This window comes from Pelmatolapia mariae, linkage group LG14 (assembly GCF_036321145.2).
Source record: "Pelmatolapia mariae isolate MD_Pm_ZW linkage group LG14, Pm_UMD_F_2, whole genome shotgun sequence".
NCBI classification, from domain to species: domain Eukaryota; kingdom Metazoa; phylum Chordata; class Actinopteri; order Cichliformes; family Cichlidae; genus Pelmatolapia; species Pelmatolapia mariae.
In genome coordinates this window covers 11,360,636-11,384,754 of record NC_086239.1, presented here as the reverse complement: position 1 = coordinate 11,384,754, position 24,119 = coordinate 11,360,636, and the positions used below count along the sequence as shown (strand labels likewise).

The following is a 24,119-nucleotide window of genomic DNA, read 5'->3' as shown; positions in this document are numbered from 1 at the left end:
TTTCCTTCAGATTCATTCTCGAGAGAAGCTGGGAGGGGGTCGGGGTGTCATTTTCAGGATGAGCACGAGCGTTTTAAACATTTTCATATACATTTACCTCCTGACCTCTAAGTCTAGGAGGTTTCACATGTGCCAGATTTGTGTTTTAAAATGGTTTTATTGCCGTTGCTTCTGTTGCCATCGCCACTGTTTTTAATAATTTGTTATGGTCTTGCAGTTTTCTGTGATTATCCCAGATGTACGACTTGTTTCGGTGTATTAAACCCTTGTATTTCCCTTTGGACTCAGAAGGTTTAATTTGATTTGAAGTATCTCAACACTTGTTGTCCCTTAAGAGAAAATCTCATCAAACACTGCTGAGTGGCCGGGATCCTTCTGTTTGAGGGTCGTTGATATGGACAGCAAAAAATAACTTAAGAGCTGTGTCTCTTTGAAGAGCATGATACACTTTAAAATGGCTATGTTGCTGTTTAACAAGCATCCTGTATTGTCTCATCAAGTCTAGCTGTGTCCTGCAGGGTCATGTGGTGGTTGAAGTATTTGTGATAGAGCAAAATAGATCATGCTATCAGTTGGTAACAGATTACAAACATCATGAAAAACCTTCCTGGTTTCCCAGTGACAACCCAGTTTGCAAAGCAGTAAGCCAGAAGAAGAAAATTAGAGCTACCCCTGCACAAAACACAAGACATCTCAAAAACCAGATAAGGCAGAAGGATTTTTTTATGCCTAAAGGTCACATTAAATGTTTCCAAAACTCCTGTATTTCCTGTTGCTCCACCTGGCAAGCTTCCTCTTTTTGTGCAACACTTATAAAGTATACAATAATAAAGTAGGATTACTCCCCCTAAAAAAACAAAAAATGTAGTTTTTGAAAAAACAATATTTTCAGAGAAGGATACACAAAAGCAGGTAGCCCATTTAGACAGTTACCAATTTTGCTCACTGAAATTTCTACATGGCAGCTACTATTAGCCCTTACACTCCCTGACTGTTTTTCTAGATAAACCCATACCTGATCAGCCAATCACAGGGCAGCAACTCAGTGTATTTAAGTATATAGACGTGTTCAGAGGAGAATGGTCTGCTCCATACTCATGGGGGAAACAGTAACTGAGATAACCACTCATTACAACAACTAAGGTATGCAAAAGAGCATCTTTTCTGAATCTCTGCATAATAACATGCTGAACCTCGAAGCAGATGAGCTACAGCAACAGAAGACCACAGTGGATGGCACTCCTGTCTGCTAAGAACAGGAAATTGAGGTTACAGTTACTGTAGGGGCTCAACAAAGTTGGACGAAAGCAAATATGAAAAATGTTACCTGGTCTGATAATTGCCAATTTATGCTGCAAGATTTGGACAGTAAGGTCAGAATTTGGCATTCACAACATTCAGGTGCCTGAATGTTGTGAATGCCTACACAGTCGCCAGATCTTAATCCAGTGGAGCACCATTGGTTGTGTAGGAACTTGAGATTTATATCATGTATTTGCAACCATAAAATCTGCAATAACTGCCTGATGCTGTCATATCAGTGTGGATCCAACTCTGTGAGGAATGTTTCCAGCAGCTTGTTGAATCTGTGTCATGAAAACGTAGCACAGTTCTAAAGCCAAAATGTGGTCCAGTAGGGTCCTAACACGTGTAACAGATGGTGAGGGTAGCTAACTAGTCAAGCTAACTCTCAGTATTAACCGTCTTTTTTCTGCAACTTGATGAATTCATGTTCTATGAAAATAGACTTGAAGCAAAAGTAAAAGCCCCTTAGAATCAATGGAAACATTTGCTCTTTTAGTGCACTGAAGAACAAGGAAATTAGGGCTAATAATCTGACCTTACATTTTCTGTCTTTTTCAACCTAACATTACTTCATTTGATTCTGTGCACATACACAAAAGACTCTTGTTACACAGGTTTAAAGTATATGTTCTGCAAATTTAGTTTGGCTTTCAAATATTCATTTGCTCCAGGTTTCTAGCTCCAGGTGTTTAGCTCAATTCAATTTTTCAATTTAATTCCATTTCATTTATATAGCCCCAAATAACCACAGTCACCTCAAGGTCCTTTATATTGTAAACTAATGTAAGGTTCTTCTTCCAGTGAGACCTACTGGAACCATGAAATTAATTTCTTGCAGTTCGGCTCATAGGGTTTTGTAAAAGTAAATGAAAACAAATGGCCATGCAGTTTGTTTAAATGTTCAGTTTTGCTCCTGTAATGAGAAACCTTATTTTCCTAGCTAAAGTTGTTCGAATGATATCATGCATTTAAAATGTTCAGTGAGATTTCTTTGTTTTCTTTTTTTTTATTATGACTTTGCAGAAAAGGAAATCTGAGACTTCTTATAGGTGTTCAGCGTAGCCAATGGGAGATTTTAAACATTTGTGCTAACAGAAAGAAATCCTCATTAAGAGATTAAGTGCAGTTACTGTTTAAAACTACAGTCTCTCATGCTGCTTTTCTTGACAACCTTACAAAGTTTTTCCTTCTGCCGTAGCTCCTTCCCTCTGCTCGCTGTCAAACTCTCCTCCTCCCGCTGTTTAACATTTCCGCTTTTATTCACTGACTCACTCGTGTTTCCATTCGTCCTTCTCGCAGTGTTTTTCTTCGCTATCCACAATTAATCCTCTTTTTACACAGCGTTTCACTCTTTTTGTGAATACCAGCTGAGTGCCTTTCTGTTTTTTGGAAGGAGTTGCATTCAACAAGCTGATTTTTGTTAAAAATAATGTTTAGGACCATGTTGGATTGTGCTCAACAAATGACACTACACAAAGACTAATTAGCTCTAATTGAGGAGGTATACCTAAACTTTGCCAGTATTATACATTAGTGTGAGATTTTTTTTGGTGAATGAAAAAAGCAATATGCTTCATATTGCTTGAACAAATTGTGTGAACATATACTGTGTGTGTATGACAGACAACCTTGTCTTTGAGTGTAATGGATGAGATGGTATTGTCTCTAACAAGTACCCAGGGACCCACGCAAGACAGCCCTATTTACCCAGCTCTGCACAGGGGATTGAGAGAGCTATTTTTAGTCTGCAGATTCATTTATTCTCGCTCTCCATACCTCGCTCTTTGGCCTTCTCTCTTTCAGCGATCTGTCTGGTATTCATTCATTCTGCGTCTCTGCTTCTCTGTCTTCATATCTTTCCATTTTTCTCCAGGACCTTTCTGCTCTGGTGTGGTTATCAAGTACTCCGACATGGTGGAGCTAGCGGAGAAGAGACAAATTCAGTGTCATCCGACAGATGCTTAACTCAGTTTTTTTTTTGTTTTTTGACTCAAGTCAGTGACACTGGGTGAGATCGGGCAATGATAAAGAGGAAGTGCCCCCCCCCCCCCCCACACACACACACACACATCACAAAATGAATAGGATAAGGCAGGATTTGAGGCATTTCGATTGATATGACATTGATAGCGATTGATGCCAGGTAACTGTGTTTTTCACTGCAATGCAGTGCTGTGCAAGAGAACAAATAATCATAATATTAATTTAAAAAAACTCTTGCTTCCTTAAATCAAAAGTTTTGATAACAAACCTCATGCAGATCATCTGAATAATAAAAAGAAAGAAGTCTCATTAATGCACTTTCTGTGCCTCAGATGAATGCACTGATACATGTATGTGACAGAAGTGTGATTAAAAATGACAAAAGTTAAAAAGAATAAAAGACAGACAGGTGAATCTTTCTAGGGATACATCATTAGATAACACCAGGGGATGTGCAAGTGCTGAAAAAATAAAAGCAATTACAAAGAGCACTGACACGACACCTTCTCTGAACCCATGTGGAATGACATTTCATTCAGCGAGGGAGTTTGCATTACATATTCTTACTGGAATTGTGCTGATATTCAGGTGTTTGCTGGATCGAATGGCCGCAGGCTAATGAACTCACAAAATACGTCATCACCTCACAGACCGGTGACTATGAGCATTGCTGGGATATCCAAACAAAGTGTAATTAACTGCACGAAGCACGGCCGAAGAAAAAGAAACAAACATGTTTCAGCCCGTGGCCTTTATCAGTGTCACTCTGCTGCTGGGAGGTAAATACACATAAATGTCTAACGGTTTCCTGGCAGCACTGGTGCAGTGAGCCAGAGAACAACACTGACATTTCAGAGGCTAAAGCTACAATATGTAACCTTTTTACTGGCTTGTAGTGTTTTCTTTTGGTGTTAAGATGGTTAATTCAGTGTCGAGCAACAAAGCGTGCTTGTGTGTCTGACACACTGGTTTATTGCACATCTTTTATCTTAGAAGTCAGAGTTCTCGTCACTACCTCTGGCTCCAGCATATTAAATGGCACAGTTACAGTCAGTCAGAAGACGTTTTGTTTTGTTTTTTTCCAGGGTAGCAGACTTATGGCGGCATATTAAACACCATTTTCCTTGACAGGACGATCATAATTTCCCAGGGTGAGAGTCAGCGGCCTTCGAGAGGGCAAGACCTTCACTGGCATGTGTTTAATCTGATGCTTGGGTTAAATGCAGAAATAATTAGGAGAGGAGAGAACCAAAGAGTCAAGTTAAAAAGGAGAAAGATGAGCAGAACCCAAGGAGAGTCTTGGAGAATGAAGACCATAGCTTGATAAAAGCTTTGAAAGAGTATCTCTGAATGCATAGGTGGTATAAATGGAAGATGGCTAAAAGCTATTACAGGTTAATTTCACTTCAAGGTTGACATTTTTTCTCTATCATCCACTTCATATATACCCTGTTCTTTAATTTGTGAAAATTACAATAAAATATTTGCTTAAAAAAGTTGTATATTATACTTACCAACCACTTTGTTAGATAAACCTGTTCAACTGCCCATTAATGCAAATCAGCAAATCACTTGACAGAAACACAGTGCATTTAGGCATGTAGACATGTTCAGAAAGAAATGGCCTGCTTCAAACTGATACAAAGGCAACAGTAAATCAAATAGCTACTCTTTACAACCAAGTTATGGAGAAGAGCATCTTTTCTTAATCTAAGCATACTTTGTTGAACCTTGAATGAGCTACAGCAGCAGAAGACCACGGCAGTGCCATTCCTGTCACCTAAGAGCAGAAAACTGAGGCTACAATTACACTAAGAGCTCAAGAAAGTTGGAGAACAGCAGATTAGAAAAGGGTTACCTGGTTTGATGAATCACAATTTATGCCCTATCCACATAAACCATCTCTATCGTTTACACAGAATGGTCTAAAAGGAGAAAATATCCAGTGAGCAATGAAAGTGTCTTGCTGACATCAGAGGTCAGAGGACAATGACTAGACTGTTGAGTGTACTCAAATAATGGTTACACCCAGTGTACGCAGAAGAGCTTTTTTGAATGTACAACATATCAAACCTACAGCAGCAGAAGGCCACACCCGGTGCCACTCCTGTCACCCAAGAACAGAAAACTAAGGCTACAATTCACACAGACACATTAAAGTTGGAGAATAATAATAAAACATTGCTTGGTCTAATGACTCATAATTTCTGCTGGGATGTTCAGATGGTAGGGCCAGAATTTGGCATATACAGCATGAAAGCATGGATCCATCCTTCTTTGTACGACCGGTTCAGGCTGGTGGTGGATCTGACAGTGTGAGGGATATTTACCTGACACACTTTGGACCTGTTAGTACTAACTGAACATTGTTTAAATTCCACAGCCTATCTGGGTATTGTTGATGACCACAGTGACCACATCTTTTTATAACCACAGTGTACCCATCATCTGATGGCTGCTTCCAACAGTATAATGCACAATGTCACAAAGCTGAAATCATGTCAAACTGGTTTCTTGAACATTACAATAAGTTCTCTTTACTAAAATAACCCGCAGAGCCACCAGATCTCAGTTCAATAGATCACCTTTGGGATGTGGTTGACTGGGAGATTTGCATAAAGGATGGATCTCAAAAGACTCTTTCCAGCACTATGAAGAGTTAAGGCACCTTTGAAGGCCAAACAGATCCAACCCTATACTAGCAAGGTGTACCCAATAAATTGGCTGGTATATGTAAACTGTCACTATGGTTTAGTCTATGAAATGCAAAGGCAACTGTCTCTACTTTTACAGCAAACTGTCTTTCCTTTAGAGCCAGAGAGCTTCCAGCTTGTGTGTTTGAATATTTTAGTGCCCTTGGGTGAGAGTTCCAGTCTGTCACAAAAACAAGTTGTGAGGGTGATAATGACAGAGTGCATCTTCAGGTGTGTGTTTGCTCTTAAAACAGGGTCTGGAGAGTGTCACACATGCACATAGAGGCACACGCGAACACCGAATCCATTTACTTTCTTGTACTCTATCAGCAGAACGGCTAAATGAAAAGGTTATTTACTTCCTCTTCTCCCTCCAGTGCACCAACTCTGTAGATGAAGGAGCCATTATTTTTGAACAAATTTATCTATTGATTTAGAAATGCAGCAGCGTTTCTTTTTTTGGGATACAAGACATGCCGCTCCCTCCTCCCCCTCCTTTCACCCCCCTCTCGCTATCTGTCTCCCCCTCTTATTGATAATGAGAGTGTTTCAGGTTGTCTGGCTGGACGGTCTAATCTCCTGCCGGCTGCCAAATTTGTATCTATTCATGTCGCAGTAAGACAGAGAGGGCGAGGCATGATGTTCCCGCAGGAAGCAGCCGGTGACTTGGGCTGCAGTTGCCTCATAATTACTTCTCTCCTGACCTCTACACATATCCGTGCATATCTGGGATGCCTGTAGTCTTCATGGCAAACAGCTGACTAAGCCGTGCATCCGTTTCTTAAATCTATATGTGGAGTAGACTTTTGGGACAGCTAATATGGGAAACTAGATTAAACACACGATGGCAAACGTAAGAGTTTTCATCCATACAGGCACCCTTTTTCAAGGCTACACTTAGCTTGTTTGGAAATCTAAATTCAAGGCCCCATTCATAAAATACCATCATGGCTTCTTTAGGATCCATTCATGACTTCCTTACTTAACTACAGAGTATATGAGTCAAAAGGAATCACGTTGTCTGTATGCCACCTGTCAATATCAGCCAGCATAAGTACTGATCAGGGCTGGAGCTGCCAGGTCTAATATGTGACATTGCAGCAGATTGTGCTGTGTGGTGTTATTCCTTATTACAAGCCTACACCAATATACATTAGGGTTGATGGATTCTTGTGTACCCTGCCCCCCCCCCCCCCCCCCCCCCCCCCCCCACATACTCAACCATCTTTCTTCCTTTTTTTGTGTCCAATTACAGTTGTATTAGCCCCATTACAGGAGCCATCAGTCATGTAATTGGCCAATCAGCACGAAGATCAGGCTCTTTATCAGGTTTCCTAACAAATATTAGGACCAACTGGAAACAGTACTGATTCATGAGCCCTTGGGAGAGGGCTCCATACCAGAGACCCGCACTTCACCCTCTTCCCGGTCCTTCTGTGTCTGTCCGCTGTTCTTTATTTTTATCATCTCAGCTCTCTCCATCGTCCTGATTTCCTCTTTTCATTTCCTTATCTCCTTACTAGGATCAGTCAGTCATGTAGAGATGTTGTCCCCTCTTTTTTTTTTTGTTCCCCAAACACTCTTTTGTGTCCTGGATAGCTCTCCCGTTGACCCGCTTTCCAAATCTAATCTCGAGGGTTTAATCAATAACGGAGATGTATTAAAGCCTTTTTTCTTTTATGGGCCTTTCATTCAGCCTCTGTCACACACACACACGCACACACACACACACACATGCACGCGTTACTGACATCGTCATTAGATAAACATGATGACTGTGTAGATGTAATTACTGTTGAATTAGCCATAATTAGCACCAGCTAAATCCAAGAAGGATTATAGGCACGCACTGCTGTACAAGAACGGTACAGCTTGTACTAGTTTTGATGTAAATGTAGAGCATGGCATGTCCTATTTTTTCTTTGCGAGTTTACAACCTCTTAATCTTAGCTCCAGGTGACAGAAGGCCGAGTTAAGTTACAGTGCACCTAATTTATCCAACAATCACCTTTTTTTTGTTTTGCAGTTTAAATAACCACTTTATTGTTGTGGATAGATGAATGGCTATTTCACATGTGACTACCCAGTTCTTGGAAGAGTACCCAGACCTCACAGACCCACACAGCTGTTCCTCCCCAGCAGTATTAAAAGAATCTAACAGTGTGGCAGTCACTGCCCATTTGCTCACTCAGAAATGAATGCTGCACATTATCCATGCTAGCTCAGAGCCAGAGGAATGAATGCAATTTGACCCCGTGATCTCACCTATAACAGCCTGAGTGCTTACTTGTTAATGTTGTTCCCCTTTCCTTAAACATTTATCCAAGTGATAGGCAGGAACCTGTCCTAGCAGGTCAGGTTCAGGGTGAAAGGTGAGATACACCAAAGCAGGTCAGCGGTCTTTCACAAGGCTAACACAAAGAGACCACACACTGTCACGCTGCCGATTTAGAACCGCCAGTTAATCGAACATGTGTATTTTAGACGGTGTGAGGAAGAAGCACAGCCACACATGCAAACCTATGCAAAGAAAATTCACATTCTAAGTACCAGCAACACTGCTTGCAGAGCCTTGTGAGCTACCTAACAGGCCAGCATTTTGTTTTTTTAACCACACTGTAGTTTTTACTCTTTCTTTTTCTTACCAGACAATTATTCAGGTATTTAGTTTTTCTTTGACCACAGTTCTTGTTAATTAAAAAAGTGCCTATTCCCAGAATTCTCATCTTGTTTTTATCTTTGCATCTGAGTCACAAAGTTGAATACACAGCAATATTTCCCAAACCTACCAGGCCCTTTAAAAAGTGCCCTAGTTTCTGAAGGAATAACTAGAAATCTCAAAGATTCTTCTTTCAGATTTCCATCCATTGCTTGATAAAGATTACAAGATTACATGTTAAATAAAAGTTTCTCTGCTATATCTTATTCTGTCTTCCTCATGATAAAGTCAGAGGCTCCGGAGCAGACTTGACAGCTGATAACTGGTGCCAGGACACCCATAATGCTTCCTTTTCTTATATATCTCCGTTTTTATCATTTTGTAATTTCTTCCAGTGCCACTGGAGCCTGTGGCAGCCCACAGAACTGTATAAAAAGCCACATTGACCGGGGACTATGATGACCTCAATTCTTTTCACCAGGCTTCATATCTGTCTTTTGGACCATATGTTAAACTTTTATATTTGTTGAATCAAGTCAAGTTCAAAGACTCCAAATGTAAGTTTTAAATTGTACGTATCATCTGGCATATTAGGCTAGGAAGGGGAATTCTCATACCTAGCCTTATCATTTTATTAACACATTCACTTTCTCAGGCAAGAAGTGAACTCATATCTCCGAAACTCTTTAACATATCTAAATATAGTTTTATAGGAGCCACAAAAAATTACCAGTAGAGGGCAGTGCACTAATCAAGAACCAGCTCCCAGTTGAAGGAGACAGACAACCTCTCTACTTTTAAGATTAGGCTTAAACCTTTCCTTTTTGATAGAGCATATTGTTAGGGCTGGATCGAGTGACCATGAATCCTCCTTTAGTTACACTAGGCATAGGCTCCTGGCACTTCCCACAATGCACTGAGTGTGTCTTCTTCACTCACCTCTTTACAATATAAAGTCATCACTGACGCGTCCAGTGCTGCCTTATCTCCCCCTGCCTCCATGCACACACGATTCCTTCTCATATTTCCTTCTCTGAGCCACTAGTGTTAACATACATAATCCACCTTAATTTAATTAACTTTAATTGGCTCTAATGAACTTAAACAGAAAGGGAGATCAAAGACAAGGTTCACCCGTTCGCAGTGAGTGCAGATAGGAGGTGTTGTCATAACAACACGATACATATCTACCACTGGAGGAAATTACTAAATGATACCTCCTTGATGGGCACTTTGTGGTCGCAGTCTGACCCTCACTTTAATGATTTGTCAGGAAGCCAATGTTCCTAAAAATAACAAGCAAGCTATTATGCGGTGAGATGTAATTTTAATGTATTATCCAGACTTTCATTCACAAACTCTGACCTTCACACCCCTATTGCTGGTATTAGGTCTAGCTTATAGGGTGGAGCTCTCCTCTAAGGAGTCTGCTGAACAACTGTGTGTTATTCTGTTTTCATAGAGGCTGATTTTAATAGCGCCTTCCTAGAGTATGACACACCACATTTTCATCCAAACTTTCTATTCACACGTTGTCCCACGCACACATATACTCTATGACCTTCCTAATTTATTTCTTTGCTTCCTTCTTTCTGCTGTCCCAATGCGTCCTCTCCCTTCCTGGGCGGTAGCTATCTGATGTGATGCAATCGTAGTTTTATTGCCTCAAAGACACAGCCCAGGCTGCAAGGACAACAGCTCCACATCTTTCCTTGCTTTTCTTGCGGACACAAATTCCCTCCATCCCTGCGCACAGGTGTAAATGTAAGGGACAGAAAGATAGGTGCCACTGTGCTGTAGAGACACACAGCGGGGGTTTACACAGAGACCTTAGTCTGGACAAGCTTTTCCTTTTCACAGGTCAGTGGGAAAAAAAGGCAACGGTGTCCTTCCCTGCTCTAGGGTAAAGAGAACAAAGAGAGGCAATGAACAATGTCTAAGAAAATGATGGGTGGTTTTTTTTCAGTCCTTATAAACTCCTCCAGTCTGTATTTCCTTACAACTGACATTCACACATCATCCGCCGACTGTAAGCTAACATACTACATACGCAGGGTGAACACAGCGCTGCATTGTGTGATCACCGTGCCTGTGGAAAGAATTGGGCTTTTCATGTGTCCTGAAGAACAAGTAGGGCTGTCTCTGGGTGTGTCCCAAAATATGGCTAATGGAGATGTGGCTGTGATTTTGCATCTTTTCTTTTTTTTTGTAATGTGAGCCTCATAAAAAAATGTGTGTCATCTGCCAACATCAAGGTGCACTGCTGATTTAACTACAGAAAAGAAAGGAGTAGGACTATTTCTGCATTACATGACCACTTGACACTGCTGCATGAAAGGATGGAGGAGCTACGATAGCTCCATCTAACGAACAAAAAGGAGGGGGCATAGTCATTTCACATTAAAAAAAAAGCTAGACATATGCATTTATTGTGTTCCATTGTCTTTTTTGGACTCTAATCTCTCTCCAGAGGAAGTAGAGGTAGAAATCGAACTGTGTGGAAAGCGGCTATGCTCACCGCTACACCACCAACTCGATCTTGATCTTAAATTCAACATGAGAGATGTTCATCTCAAACCGTCACGACTGAAGCTGCTGCTAATCCTCCAGCTGTCCATCAGTGACAGCTCAGTCTTGAACGTCTGGGATCATTAATGTGTGCTCATGCTTTTAAGTGTGATACACAGAAACACATGAATCATCGCATAGTCTTCCAGCCCCAGATGACTTTTTTTTCAGGTTTTGTGTGACAGAGAACTTTGAAATATTGCATATTTCAAACAGTTTAGCTTTAAAATTGTTTATTACTACTATTATATCATGGTGGACGGTGTTTAAACAGCAGAAACACCTTTAAATGTGTTCCAGAAAAACAAAAAAGATTTAGTATTTATTCTTCATTTTTTCTTCTTCTCTCCAGGAAACAGGAGCTGCTGAACATCTCCAACGTCCCTTTGGGAGAATGTCCCCCATCACCACCCCGCACTGCACCACCCAGCATGAAGGTATGAGCAGCCAGACACACCTACGCATGTTTGCTAATGGTGGGATATGATATTTGTCTACATGTGTTAAATCAGCTGACTGTGATTGTTCTCAGTGTGAAAGCCCTTTAACAAGCATGCAATTCAGAGACAGTGACAAACACCAGTGTCACAAAAGTTCAAGAGAACATATTTGTGCACGTAAATAAAGCACAGTGTTAGTTCGGGCAGGCCAAAGCCAAGCAAAGCTACAATCCCGGCAAATCAGCTGATCTCAGTGCGAGTCCCCATCAGCTCATGGCTCAGCTGATTCTGGCTATCTCTTGCAAATTATTGCAAATGAAAATAGCAGTTTTCCTATCGTTGTCCTGACTAAATGTCAGGCGAATACAGGCTATTATGCTTTCACAACATCTGCTATCTATGCCACAAATTAAAACCTATTATTTTTTAAAGATTCAAATCAGGTTCATTATTTATATCTATTATTATATGTTATATCTATTATTGCTCTCAGAGAACGTAAACATGCTGATGTCATTGTGTAAACTCAGTCGCACTTTTGCCTATTTTGCTGTGACGGTTCCTCCAGGCGTGGAGTACTGTAATCCTTCTTTTTCCAATGTCTGCTTGCCATTAAAAAAAAAGGGATTACGTCTGGAGGCAAGCGGAATAAGAGCCTGAGATACAATGAATGCTCATCTGTGCCGCTAAATCTTGGCTTTATATTTTGTCTCGAAATTTTACAGGAAAGTGAAGGATGCGTTCTACAAGACATCCAGTAAAAGGAAATGTCTATTCATTTGAGTGTGCACTTTACCTTGGCTCCTGTTACCTTGACTGGCACTTGGAAATTTCCGTATATGACAGCACGAAGCGGTTTTCGAGGACCTGATCTCACTTTTCTTCCATGCTTGTCATTGTTTTGAGCTTCCTTTTGCAGATAGAAAGTTTTGTTGTTAAAAATGAATTGTGATGTAAATTGAATCATGGTCTACTACAGTGGGACCCCATTTAACCCATTCTCAGACCGAATGCATCCTAACCAGGAAGAATTGTCTTCAAACTGTGAACCAAAGTGAAAAAAAATGAGAGTGTAGCTAAACTACAGATCTTAATACCAAATAAAATCCATCTGGCTGTAGATGATCATCTTCCTCAGGTGCTGTTACACTGACTCATGTGGTGTGAGGTGTGATGTTGTCAGACATTCAGCACTCTCTCTGCACTACTCTCACACTAAAGCGGAAGATCTTCCATTTTCCTTCAGCATGACAAAAAGAAAGAATACATTCTGTATGGAGGGAGATTAGCATGGTGAGGAAGTAGCTGATGGCTCCTGGTCAGGATAGCAACCTCAAAGCAAGCCATCATTACCGAGTCCTCTGAATGGGAGTTTGTCCACGGTCAGAAAGGGACGATTGAACCGAAATTATGCTCTCAGAGGAATCATATATGAGAGAAATTATGGAAGAAATATAACTCAAGACAGAAGGCATCAATTACCTTCTTGATGTGTGGCTGATTTCTTGTAATTATCAAACAGCAGCCTCCAATTTTGCTGTGAGCTAGAGTGGCCTAATGGCGAGATCCTCATCATCAAAGTCACACTGGCAGTGAACGTATGAAACATATAATTTCTATAATTGCAGTTTACGGCAAATCCGTGCCTTTTGTGTAGAAACATTTGTCTCCTTTCTCAGATCGCAAAGCACGTTTATAAAATCCATTTTGTCAGCACCGTGTCGGCGCTAATCCTGCATTTATCCATTTTTGTTTTTTAATTGCTAGATAGGTGCACTCGTAAGAAGCTCTTTACGTGGTTAGGAAAAGCGTTTAAGGTTATAGGCGTCAGAGGACAGCTCACGAGCAAACGTGTTTAGGCAGCAGCGGCGGGAAAACTGTGTTTGCTCAAGTGATGCGTTTAAGTGCAGTTCGGAGGTACTTCTGGTTTGTTGAGTATTTCCATTTCTGCTGCTTTACAGTCAAAAGCCACTCACAAGCTTATATAACGTGTGTGATGTGAGTATTTTGAAATTCAGATCCAAAATGCTGAATGTTATAAACAAATAACCCCTTCTTGATCATCTGTAAATATAATATTATTCTGACATATATGCACACCAGCCACTCTTTTTGACTTCTGAACTTTCTTAAACCGTGATGGCACAGATTCAACGGCGTGCTGCACATCCATGAAGTGAATCTCCCATTAAACCACATCCCAAAGGTGCTCTGGTGGATTGAGATTCGGTGACTGTCTAGGCCGTTTGAGAACAGTGAACTCCTTGTTTTAGTTTTGTGACATGTTCTCTTATCCTGCTAGGAGCAGCCATCAAATATTGGCACACTGTGGTCATAAAGGGATGGACATGGTCAGCAACAATGCTCAGATAGGCTGTTGTGTTTAAACCATGCTGGAGCTAAGGAGACCAGAGTATGCCAAGGAACAAGTGGTTATCTGAGTTTTTCTTGCTTTCCTATCAGCTGAAAGCAGTCTGACCCATTCTGCTCTGAACTCTGATGTTAACGAGGCATTTTCATCCAGAGAACCACCGCTCACTTGGCATTTTCTCTTTTTTCAGACCATTCTCTGTAAACCCCAGAGATGGTTGTGTGGGAAAATCCCAGCAGATCAGCATTTTCTGAAATACCCAGATCAGCCTGTCTGGCACCAACAACCATTACATTTCTTTCTCCGTCTGATGCTCAGTTTGAACTTAAGCAGGCCATTTTGACCACAAATACATGCCTAAGTGCATGTGGTTGCTGCCATCTCGTTGGCCGATTAGATATTTGCTATAACAAGACAGCACGTTCTCACTCCCAAAGCGTAACATATTACGCTATGTGACAAATAGCCGGTAAGTTACGCTTTCGGCCACCCAACACATTCCTATGTTACGCATTCGGAAACAGGAGGAAACATGAGAACCATTTGGACTGAATCTACACATGTACATTTATTTACTTTCTCCTCATGAATTGCTTTGCAAAACACTATCTAACACGATTAAGGTTGTGGTAAAGGTTAGGGTTAGGGTTAGGACTGGAATACACTGCTGGAACGTGTGTTTCCGCCGGGAGCGTCATTTTATTGGATTCCATCCACAATCAGGCGCATATCATAGGGGCGCGGCAGGTTACCTTTCGCATTCCCCTGGGACGCCTCGGGACGTGACAAATCGTCGGCATGTTACGCGTCGGGAATGAGAATGCTCTGAACAAGAAGTTGAACAGGTGTACCTAACAAAGTGGCCCATGATCAATTTATAAGTTAGCATACTAAGTAGTTATGTATTTGGTGGTTTAACTCTAATTTATCCACACCATTGTACAGCAGTAGACTGGCTTAGGGAGTGTATGTTAAAACAGAGACTGTATAGTTTGTGCCTGGAATTTCTTCCTTACAGATGATCTAATGTTTGTATTTGTACAATACTTTACTCAGGCACTTCCTTCTGTGACGTTAATAATGTGTATGGATGCTGATAGTCAACAGTCTTCAAAGAGAGCAACACCAAACTTGGCAATACCTTGGATGACTTACAGTGTGTGTGTGTGTGTGTGTGTGTGTGTGTGTGTGTGTGTGTGTACTTGTTTAGGCATCTTTGAGAGGACAGAAAATTGGCATGTCACTATACTTGTGAGGACCAACAGTCTTATAAGGACAAAATGCCTGTCCATACAAGTTTTAAGGCATTTTTGAGGCTCAAAATAAGGTTTTAGTGTCAGATTTACAATTGTGTTATTGTTAGGTTTAGGCTATGGGTTAGGGTTAGGCATTCATTTTTGATGATTAGGGTAAGGCTAAGCGTGTGTGTGTGTGTCAGACTCATAAACAAGGGCATGACCTGTTTTGCTTTGACAAACAATTCAGTTTGCTGCCTTACTTGATTTTCCTGTTTAAGCTTTAGTGGCCATGTTTGAAGGCAAAACAGACATTATAAATGTGTGGGAGAGGGAAGAGCTCTTCTAAAATGTAGAAGGAAGGGTAAGAATAAGAGGAAGGCAGGGACACATAAAGACTCAAATGTTTTGGCTGCCCTTCTCAAGGTAAGTCTGCACTGGTTACCATGCAAGTCCCAGCAGTTTGATGTGTAATGGGGAGTTTTTTCAACTTGGCGCGCAAGTTTATGATGAATGAATGAATGTAGATTAGTAAGTTTCTACTCATACCAACTTATCATTTCTATGTAAATACAACATCAAAGCAAGTGAACTTTAACTGAAGCTATCAGACATGTGTTCAAACTTTACTGTTATTGCTGCTAAGTTAATCAGTTACCTCGTCTTGCAGCTAATATTTGTTTATATTGTGACTTCAGAAATAGGCGTATGTCACATCGAGTCAAACTTCACGTCCTCAAGTCACTGCAGGAGAAACAACCGCAGAGGCGCTTAGTGTTATGACTGAGGTAGCGGCATCCTCTGCACCCTCTTAAACTTTCTACAGTTTTGTGCCCTCTTAATAGCTGCTTTACACCCACGTGTGCAACATTTTGCAACCACAGAGCTAAAATTTTACATTTACACATGCGTGTCAGTTCAGCTGCGTGCCATTGGGCCACAAGTGTGACAAAGCCGAGCAATGGTGAGAGGGTTTTTTTTTTTTTTGGGGGGGGGGGGGTTCAAACGGTTGGATTTCATGTACACCTGATAGCTGAGAGGTCAGGGCTTTTAGTTTCGGTCCATCCCTTCACCCAAAAAGGCTGTGCATCTAATTAATGACTTTTCAAATAGAAATGCCATGCAAATGCTGCAGATGTAATGTTCTGATATTTGGAGAATAATAATAATATATATATGAGAGAAAGCAGAAGAAGAATGTGAGCAAGTTCAGTTCCCGTTTACTTTTTTTGTGCTTTGTCATCATTTCTGTCAGTGTCTGGGTGGTTGTGTTCATGATTAGCGTGAGTATGTGTGAATTCTAGCTACCAGTGAGTCTGCCAGTCATTGAGTCAGCCAGGCAGACAGACAGGCTGATCGTGGCAGCCTCCACAGGTTGCCATGGGAAATAAGATATCCAGATGTCACCGGGCTAACACAGAAAGAGTGAACGAGTGCGAGCAGGAGAGAAAAGGCAAGAAAAACTAAGAGAGAAAAAGGCTAATAAAAGAAAAGAGGAAATGACTGAGTAATAAGAGAGTATAGGGGACAGATTAGTATAATGACACACTGAGATTAGAGAGCAACGGTGAGAAAAGGGAAGTAGGCATGTAGAGATATGTTTTAGACTGACAGTGGAACAGAAAGGCAGATATGGCTTCCTTGTCCTTGGACTTGTCTGGACACCATTGGAGGCTCAACATGCTGTCTGCACTCCCAAGAGCCCATTGGGACGCTGCAAAGGTGAACTGCTACAGCGTGTCTTTTTAGCTGCCTTGGGCACTCAATGTAGCAAAAACTCCTTCACATGTGCCAGCATGACTCTAGCTGTCAAATATAATTAAAGTAGGCATTAGTCGACTTTGTTTGTTTTTGCAGAAGCAGTTTAAAAAGGAAGCACAACACTGCAGTTATAGAGTTGATGATGAGAGGCGCTCAACTTCTGTCTGTGTTTAAACCAGCTTTTATTAATGGCAAGTTTAATTTAGGGTCAGAGATCAGTATCTCCTGTGATGTGAGTCAAAGCGCTGATGCGCTCACACACACTTGTTACCTAAAACTGTCCATGCATTGCTTTGCACGTTATATATGTGCCAAAATCTGAGCATAAAGGCCATAAGTGCCATTATCACCCTTACAGCTTGTTAATGTGGCAAGGCGGAGGCCCCGTGGGAACAGGGCGGTGTGTGTGTGTGTGTGTGTGTGTGTGTGTGTGTGTGTGTGTGTGTGTGTGTGTGTGTGTGTGTGTGTGAATGCACTTAAGGAAGCTGGTTTGTGTGTTGTGTAGTATGTGTTGCTCTTTGAGGAAGTGGTTTTTTATCAGTGTGTGAGCGCGTGCGGGTGTGAGAGGCTGACCCAGCCCTCTGTGACGCTGCAGAGCTGATCCCGTGGAGGGGAGGGAGCGGCACAATCTACTCTTGCAGATGAATGTTATCAGTGTGAGGGCTTTAAATGCAGACGTTTAGGTTGAGCATTGAGTGTCAAAACACTTGTGTGAGGTGTAAATTGAAGCCAGCCAAAGGGCGATGATTGAACTGCTGTCGACTAAATGGTGTCAGTAGATTGTCGTCCTCTGACAGTCAGAGTTTAGCTCTCTTTCAGCTTGTTTTAGATACTTTGTAATCTATTTCTGTCTCTGTTCCAGTCCGCAGAGTTCTTCGACATGCTGGAAAAGATGCAGGTATGACGAAATTTACATTCCTCTGAATGCCATTTCCTTCTCTGCTGCTGTCCCTCTATCATTTCCTTATTTCAGTATCCCTATTTCCTCCATTCTTTCCCTATCTTCAGCCAGCACTACTGAGCTATAGTAGAGAGTTTTTTTTGCCATAAGAGGGTTCCTCCTATCACCTTGTTTTTCTTTGACCAAAATCAGCTTTAACATATACTTGAATAGGGCTCACGCTGATGATTTAATCACTGAAAGTCAGCGCTGCGTGTGTCTTAGATTGGATAATAGGCATGCAGGCGGCAGAGAAGAACATCCACACAAAGATCTGGACTGGCATGACTATTTTCTCCTTCTCTGTGTGGAATACATTGATTTTATTTTTGTTCTGAACAAAGTCTGTCTCTGTCTCTGTGTTCGACCACTTTGTGCCCTCCACAGGGCCCTAAGGGTGCAGGCTTTGAGTTGTCTGAGGACAGATGGGGTTGGGCGAGGGGGGTTAAAAAGGGTGAGGAGGAAGAGAAGTAAGGTAGGAAAGAAAACATACCAAAAAGGGAGCATATGACCATAGGAAGATTCAGACAGAGATAATTGCTCATGCGGGTTTATTATTAGATGTTCAAGACGTGAATTATTAGGTGGTCATACTGGGTCGAGACGGCAGAACCATTAATAGGTTAAGAATAGAAAGCCCCATACTTTTAAGTCATTAGACTTTCTTCGCTCAGGATCCAAGAGGTGTGAACTGACCTGCAGCTGAAAGTTAAGGAATGCCAGTTTTATCCAGTGACCCCTGAATGCACCATATTAAATACCAGAAAAGCGCCCTCCAACAAAATTATAACATTTCCATTTGTTTCTTTTAAACTTTCTTTGAGACTGCTGATGATTTGTGTTTATTTTTTTCCTTCTATTGCCAACGAATCCTATAAAAAGACCAAAACAAACAATTCTGTGCATCCAAAGCCTGAAATATGATATTCCCCCTTGCTGTGGGACTCTACTGGCGCTCAAAAACTCAATGAGCATTGACTGACTTGTCGGCCTCTGTAGTTCATTTTAGGTCAGTCTCATGTGCGCAGCCTTTTCTGATTATTGCAGTGAGTATTATTCACTGTACCACATACGCATTGATCCACTGTTGAAAATATTCTTTACAGTATCAGTAACAGCAAGTAAGACTGCCGTGTGGTCTAGTTACAGTTAGAGAAACACAGCATCGTGTAAGAGACTGTGTCAAAAACAATGTAAAATAGCATCTGTGATTAGAATAGAAGTAAACAGAAATAGCTAAGAGGAGACAAGGTGTGAGATAGTAAGTCAGCGTGAGGGAGAACCTGATTGAGGACATCACTGGAGTTATTTAGAAAGTGTAACTAGAGGATGACGGCCCCCTAAGCAGCCTGATGATCAAAGAGTCACACACGTATGCAGAGTGAAACTGGCAGCTCGTCAGTCTTTGCTGAAGCTCAGCTTGCACTGACCTTCTCGTCTGGGCTCTGAACGTTTGGAATCAGGCTTTCAAAGTGTATTCCTGATGATGAAGGTCACTTTTTTCTTTTTTTTGCTCTCCATCTCCGGTCCACTCCCTCCTTTCCTGTTCTTTTGGCAGCTTCACCAATTTTCACCCCTCTCTCTGCTTCCTCTGCCTTTGTTGGCTCTTCTGTATGACCAAAAATCGAAGCCTCTGAAGACTCTTTCTGATCAGTGTCATACTGTTGACACTGACTCCCCGCTGACTGCAACAGCTGCTCCATCAGTATGCACTCAGACAGACATAAACCACTACAGATTAGACTTAGAAGTGTGTGCAAACACTTGTATGTGTGTGTGTGTCGGGGTTGCATTTGCTCTCTTCAAATGAATTCTGCCTGACTCTTGGTATGATTGGTGGCAGTATAAGCGATGGTGGTGGTGTGTATGCTAAGAGCTGTGAATCTGCACACATGCATTTATTTCCTCACTCTTATTCTCAGTCATGTAGATGAGCTGTTCCACTGGGCCCGTAGCATAATTGGCCAATTTACTGTGTCTACTAGATTGGCTTTTCATATCTGCATATATTTGCACTGCGCTGCACACTATGAAAAAAAAAAGGCTTTGGCCTGCGCCTCAGCGTTTCTGTGTAACAACAAATGATAATAGCAAGTGAAGAAAGGAACACTTAGTGTGTGGAAGCTGGATTCAGAGAGAGGATGACTAAGTGACTGCATTACCTGTGTGCGCTCGTGTATGTGTGTGTGTTTGTGTTTGCTGGAGAGTATATTAGCATGTATGACTCACTCTGTTTTCACCTGTCAGCAGATGAGACAGTCTGAAGTCTGAAAACAAGAATGTTTCTGCACCCTTTTGGAACATTGCACAAATAAACTGAACTTGTATTTTTTTAAATTCTTTTTTGACCCTTGTGCTTTTCCACTCTTATGCTGCGATTGGACTTTAATAAGGTCCCTAAAGCTGAAGAGACCAAAAAATGGAAGGTGTGACTCGATACACACTTGTTGATATCTTCTCTGTGGGTCTCATTAGTGTGTCTGTGTGTGTCACCATTTATTCTGCATGCTGTGCTTCATTGCTGCACTGCTTTGCTCTGTGGTCGGACTCCTCGCCGCGAAGGAATTCTGAACACCCCGTGAACGTTTTTCAGACTTTTCTCAGGGCTTTCAAAGTGCAAAAATCCATAACCCCCTGATCAGATTGATTATAAGTTGAATGAACTCCAGCTGTCAATTGATCCTCTCCGGCCTGCCAGAGTTGCTGGCTCCTGCTGCCACAGAATATAAATGACTGGCTGCCCGGAGCCCTGCACCACCAACAATGCAGACAGGCCTCAGCAGTATTTTAGAGGTCACACTGAAGCCGGGCAAGCAGTGCCAAAGGCACACAACAGCTCTAAAATCTCAGGGGCCACTGAATCAAACACACTCCCTCGCTGATGTTTGCTGATGACTTTGCATTTTGCGTTGCATCATCGCCCCGACGTTTATTTAGTATCTTGAGCTGCACTCCCCTTTCGCACCTGTGTTTGTGGATGTGCTTGGATCTGTTTCACCGTCGCAAAAATCAGTGAAGTTCATACAAGTTAAAAGTGTTACTGATGGTGTGTTCATATGTGTATGTATGTCTGTCCTCTTTTTTTTACAGGATGACTATATCCCCTACCCACGGATAGAAGATGTGAGTCATTTCTAGCTCATCTTTCACTCAGCCATAATGCAAAACATTTGCAACCTTTGGCAAAGCATGAAAAGCACACACTTTTTTAGTTGGTTATGTTTTAGTTCCTCATTCTCTCCCAACCTTTTACACGCAAGGTCCTAGAGAAGGGTGGTCCATACCCCCAGGTAATCCTGCCCCAGTTCGGGGGTTATTGGATTGAGGATGTGGAAGCACCGGCAGGAACTCCATCTTCCTCAGAATCTAGTTTCTGTGAGGAGGAAGACGGAGGAGAGGGCATGAGCCCCGGTGGGGGGCACAGCTACCGTCTGGAGTGCAACAGCACAGCCCGTGCCTACCGCAAACACTTCCTGGGCAAGGTTAGAGCAGTCATGTCAGTTTGTACCAAGCAGTGCGAGTCTTTAAAGTCTAAACTGCACCTTTCTCCCTCGCTTACCTCCTTTTCTATATACATACACCCAGGAGCACATGAACTACTATTGCACCGGCAGCAGCATAGGCAACCTCATCATGTCCCTGAAACACGAAGAGGCTGAGGGACAGGAGTTCCTGCGCATCATGCTCAGGTACAGTCAGGCAAAGGCAGCAACAGTAGCTTCACTTCACATATTATAAGTTCAGGATTTAAAGTCTGATGTGGTTTTCCTTCATGTTCCTGTTAGTGATGGGCTAAACCAAAAATTCCTGCCATAGAGTGATAATAAGAGCAAAAGTAGGATGAATGAAAACCTGTCCTGGCCTAGTGCTAGTTCATTCAGATTCTTCTAAAACAAATGTTGTGGCAAAAATCAATCCATCCACACGACCCAAATGCCATTCTCATAGTGCCGATACAGGAAAAGTGAACAACATATCTGAAAACATTTGCGATACATTTTTGTGACATTTCTGTCTGAACTACAGTCAAGCTCCAATTAATTATTCGACAAACCTAAAACCCTGAAGACACACAAACACTGTTGGCATGGCTAAAACACACTAATAACCCAGGCCTCCATTCTGTTTTATTGCAGCTCTGTGCACTCCATGTTTACCAAATTTCATATGATTATATTGCTCTGTGATGAATAATGTTTTTTGCTATTATCACAGTTGGTGACATTTTGATTAACGGGCGAGCAAAACAAATAGCATAATGCTTTGTTGTTACGTAGCCATTGTGGGTGTTGCACAGAGAACTGTAGCCAGGTGATTGCTAATCTTCTCTATGACAGATGACTGTGATAATGCTAGTGTTATGAGCAGCACTGCTACATTTAGTCAATGAACCCAGTGACTTTATTTTTTCTTAATTCAAAATTGGTTAAAATGATTAGTTCAAATTTCCTCATATTCTTCCTTGAATTTCACCAGCACAGTGAACTACATGGACACTAGGAGTTAACTAGAAATCTCTTTGATGGAACAAATTCTTGAACGGTCCTATAAGTCAAACTCCTTTTACATTGTGGGCCACATTCAGCCCATTTTGAGTGGGCGGGGCCAGTGAAATTCCCCTTTAACTGCCCATTTAATCCCCATTGGGTTTAAACTGCAACAAACAATTGTGTAAAATAAGAGAAAAAGTTATGCAGCTCCCTGCCCAGACTGTACTGTAATTATAAAATAAAGTTTTTGTTCATTCACATTTTGCATTTTTTTTTACTGTGGGACCACTGTAAAAAATTGACATTTTTATAGGATACGGTGAAAAAACTTTCTGTTAATTGTTTTCATTTTTTTATCTATCACAAAATTACTTTAGTGTCCTATGAAATGCCATAGATGAGTTCTTAATCGGTAGGAAAACTTATGAAAACACAGTTAAAAGTCCAAAATGTATGCCCTCCATTACATTTTCCAAAGCCATCCAGTGGGCCGGATCAGAGTCTTTGCCAGCCCGATTTTAGTCCACGGGCCTTATGTTTGAGATCCCTGCTCTAAGTGGATGCCCAATTTATATTCTTCTTGCAGGTCGAGGACCAAAACAGTTCACGATAGAATCTCTTTAGCAGGGATCAACCAGCTGCCCAGCGTACCACAGATTGCCAAGGTAAGATAGAGCTCACAGGTACACCAGGTTTAAAGGCAGACAGTTTCCATGCACATATAGCAACATCAAAACATAATGGCACATATTCAGGGAGGTATGGTGAAAACCTGAGCGTGAGGGAGAAGGAAAGACTTTAGTAATCACATGTATTATTTCAGAATAGCACTTCTCACAAGTAATAACAGGACAAAAATTGCATTAGGTTAAAGAAGTCAAGGTAACAGGAAAAAATGTTGAAGTGGAATTGTTCCCTTCCTGTTATATTTCTTTTTGCTCTCTGACATGTGACTGATTATTATTATCTCAAAGACATTTTCTGGTACATTGGATTAGTGCTCCTTTACAGTGATCCTTCTCTCTGTTTTTTCGTCTTTTAGGTCTTTTGTGATGATGCCACAGGGCTGAAGTTCAACCCGGTCCTGTACCCACGGGTGAGTTCATCCTCAGTTCCTGCACTGCAACCATCATCACACCCAGTGTGACCTGAGCTCTTCCGTCCTCGTCAAGGCAAATATTCATTCAAGCTGAAATGAGGTAGCTTTTCCAGTCCCTTACGTCTCCTGAGACACAAAGGGGAGCAGTATAGCTGAAAGGACATTTAATTATAGCTGCCACAACTTTATAGTAATGTTCATAAATAACTTTTCATGAATTTTCATTTCTATAAATATTTGATGGCTTTTATTTAAAGCCCGGGGCTTTTGTAGACATTTGAGCTTTAATTATTTTTTGCCAGCATCACCTGCCTGTCCCTACACATTGGATTTCATTAACTTTTCAACCTCCTAAAATTTTATCCAGAAAAACACGTCCTTCTTGTCACATTTTACCCCCTACCTCCTGCCTCTCTAACATCTGCCCTGCGCAGTAAGCATATTAGTCAAGAAACGATTGATGATACCGCAACTCTCTAAAATGAATTTGATGGATCTGTTCCTCCTCCTCCTCCTCTTCCTCCTGTGAGCCTGATGGAGGAGTGTGATGGAGCATGCTTTCAGCCTGTGCCTCA

At 41.5% G+C, this 24,119-nt stretch overlaps 1 protein-coding gene across 6 annotated transcripts in view; it reads left to right on the top strand.

Annotated features, from left to right (window-relative positions):
* rap1gap2a (RAP1 GTPase activating protein 2a) overlaps positions 1-24,119 on the top strand; it is a 94,492-nt gene that overhangs the window by 59,217 nt on the left and 11,156 nt on the right. For 3 of the 6 annotated variants that reach the window (XM_063492785.1, XM_063492782.1, XM_063492788.1), the window contains 8 exons: positions 11,561-11,645; positions 17,878-17,913; positions 20,349-20,381; positions 21,046-21,078; positions 21,216-21,437; positions 21,541-21,644; positions 23,032-23,110; positions 23,488-23,541. In XM_063492785.1, the coding sequence (XP_063348855.1) occupies positions 11,561-11,645; positions 17,878-17,913; positions 20,349-20,381; positions 21,046-21,078; positions 21,216-21,437; positions 21,541-21,644; positions 23,032-23,110; positions 23,488-23,541 (646 nt within the window). Of the gene's footprint in view, positions 1-11,560; positions 11,646-17,661; positions 17,785-17,877; positions 17,914-20,348; positions 20,382-21,045; positions 21,079-21,215; positions 21,438-21,540; positions 21,645-23,031; positions 23,111-23,487; positions 23,542-24,119 lie in introns of those variants that run through there. The other 3 variants (XM_063492786.1, XM_063492784.1, XM_063492787.1) reach the window with 3 other exon arrangements.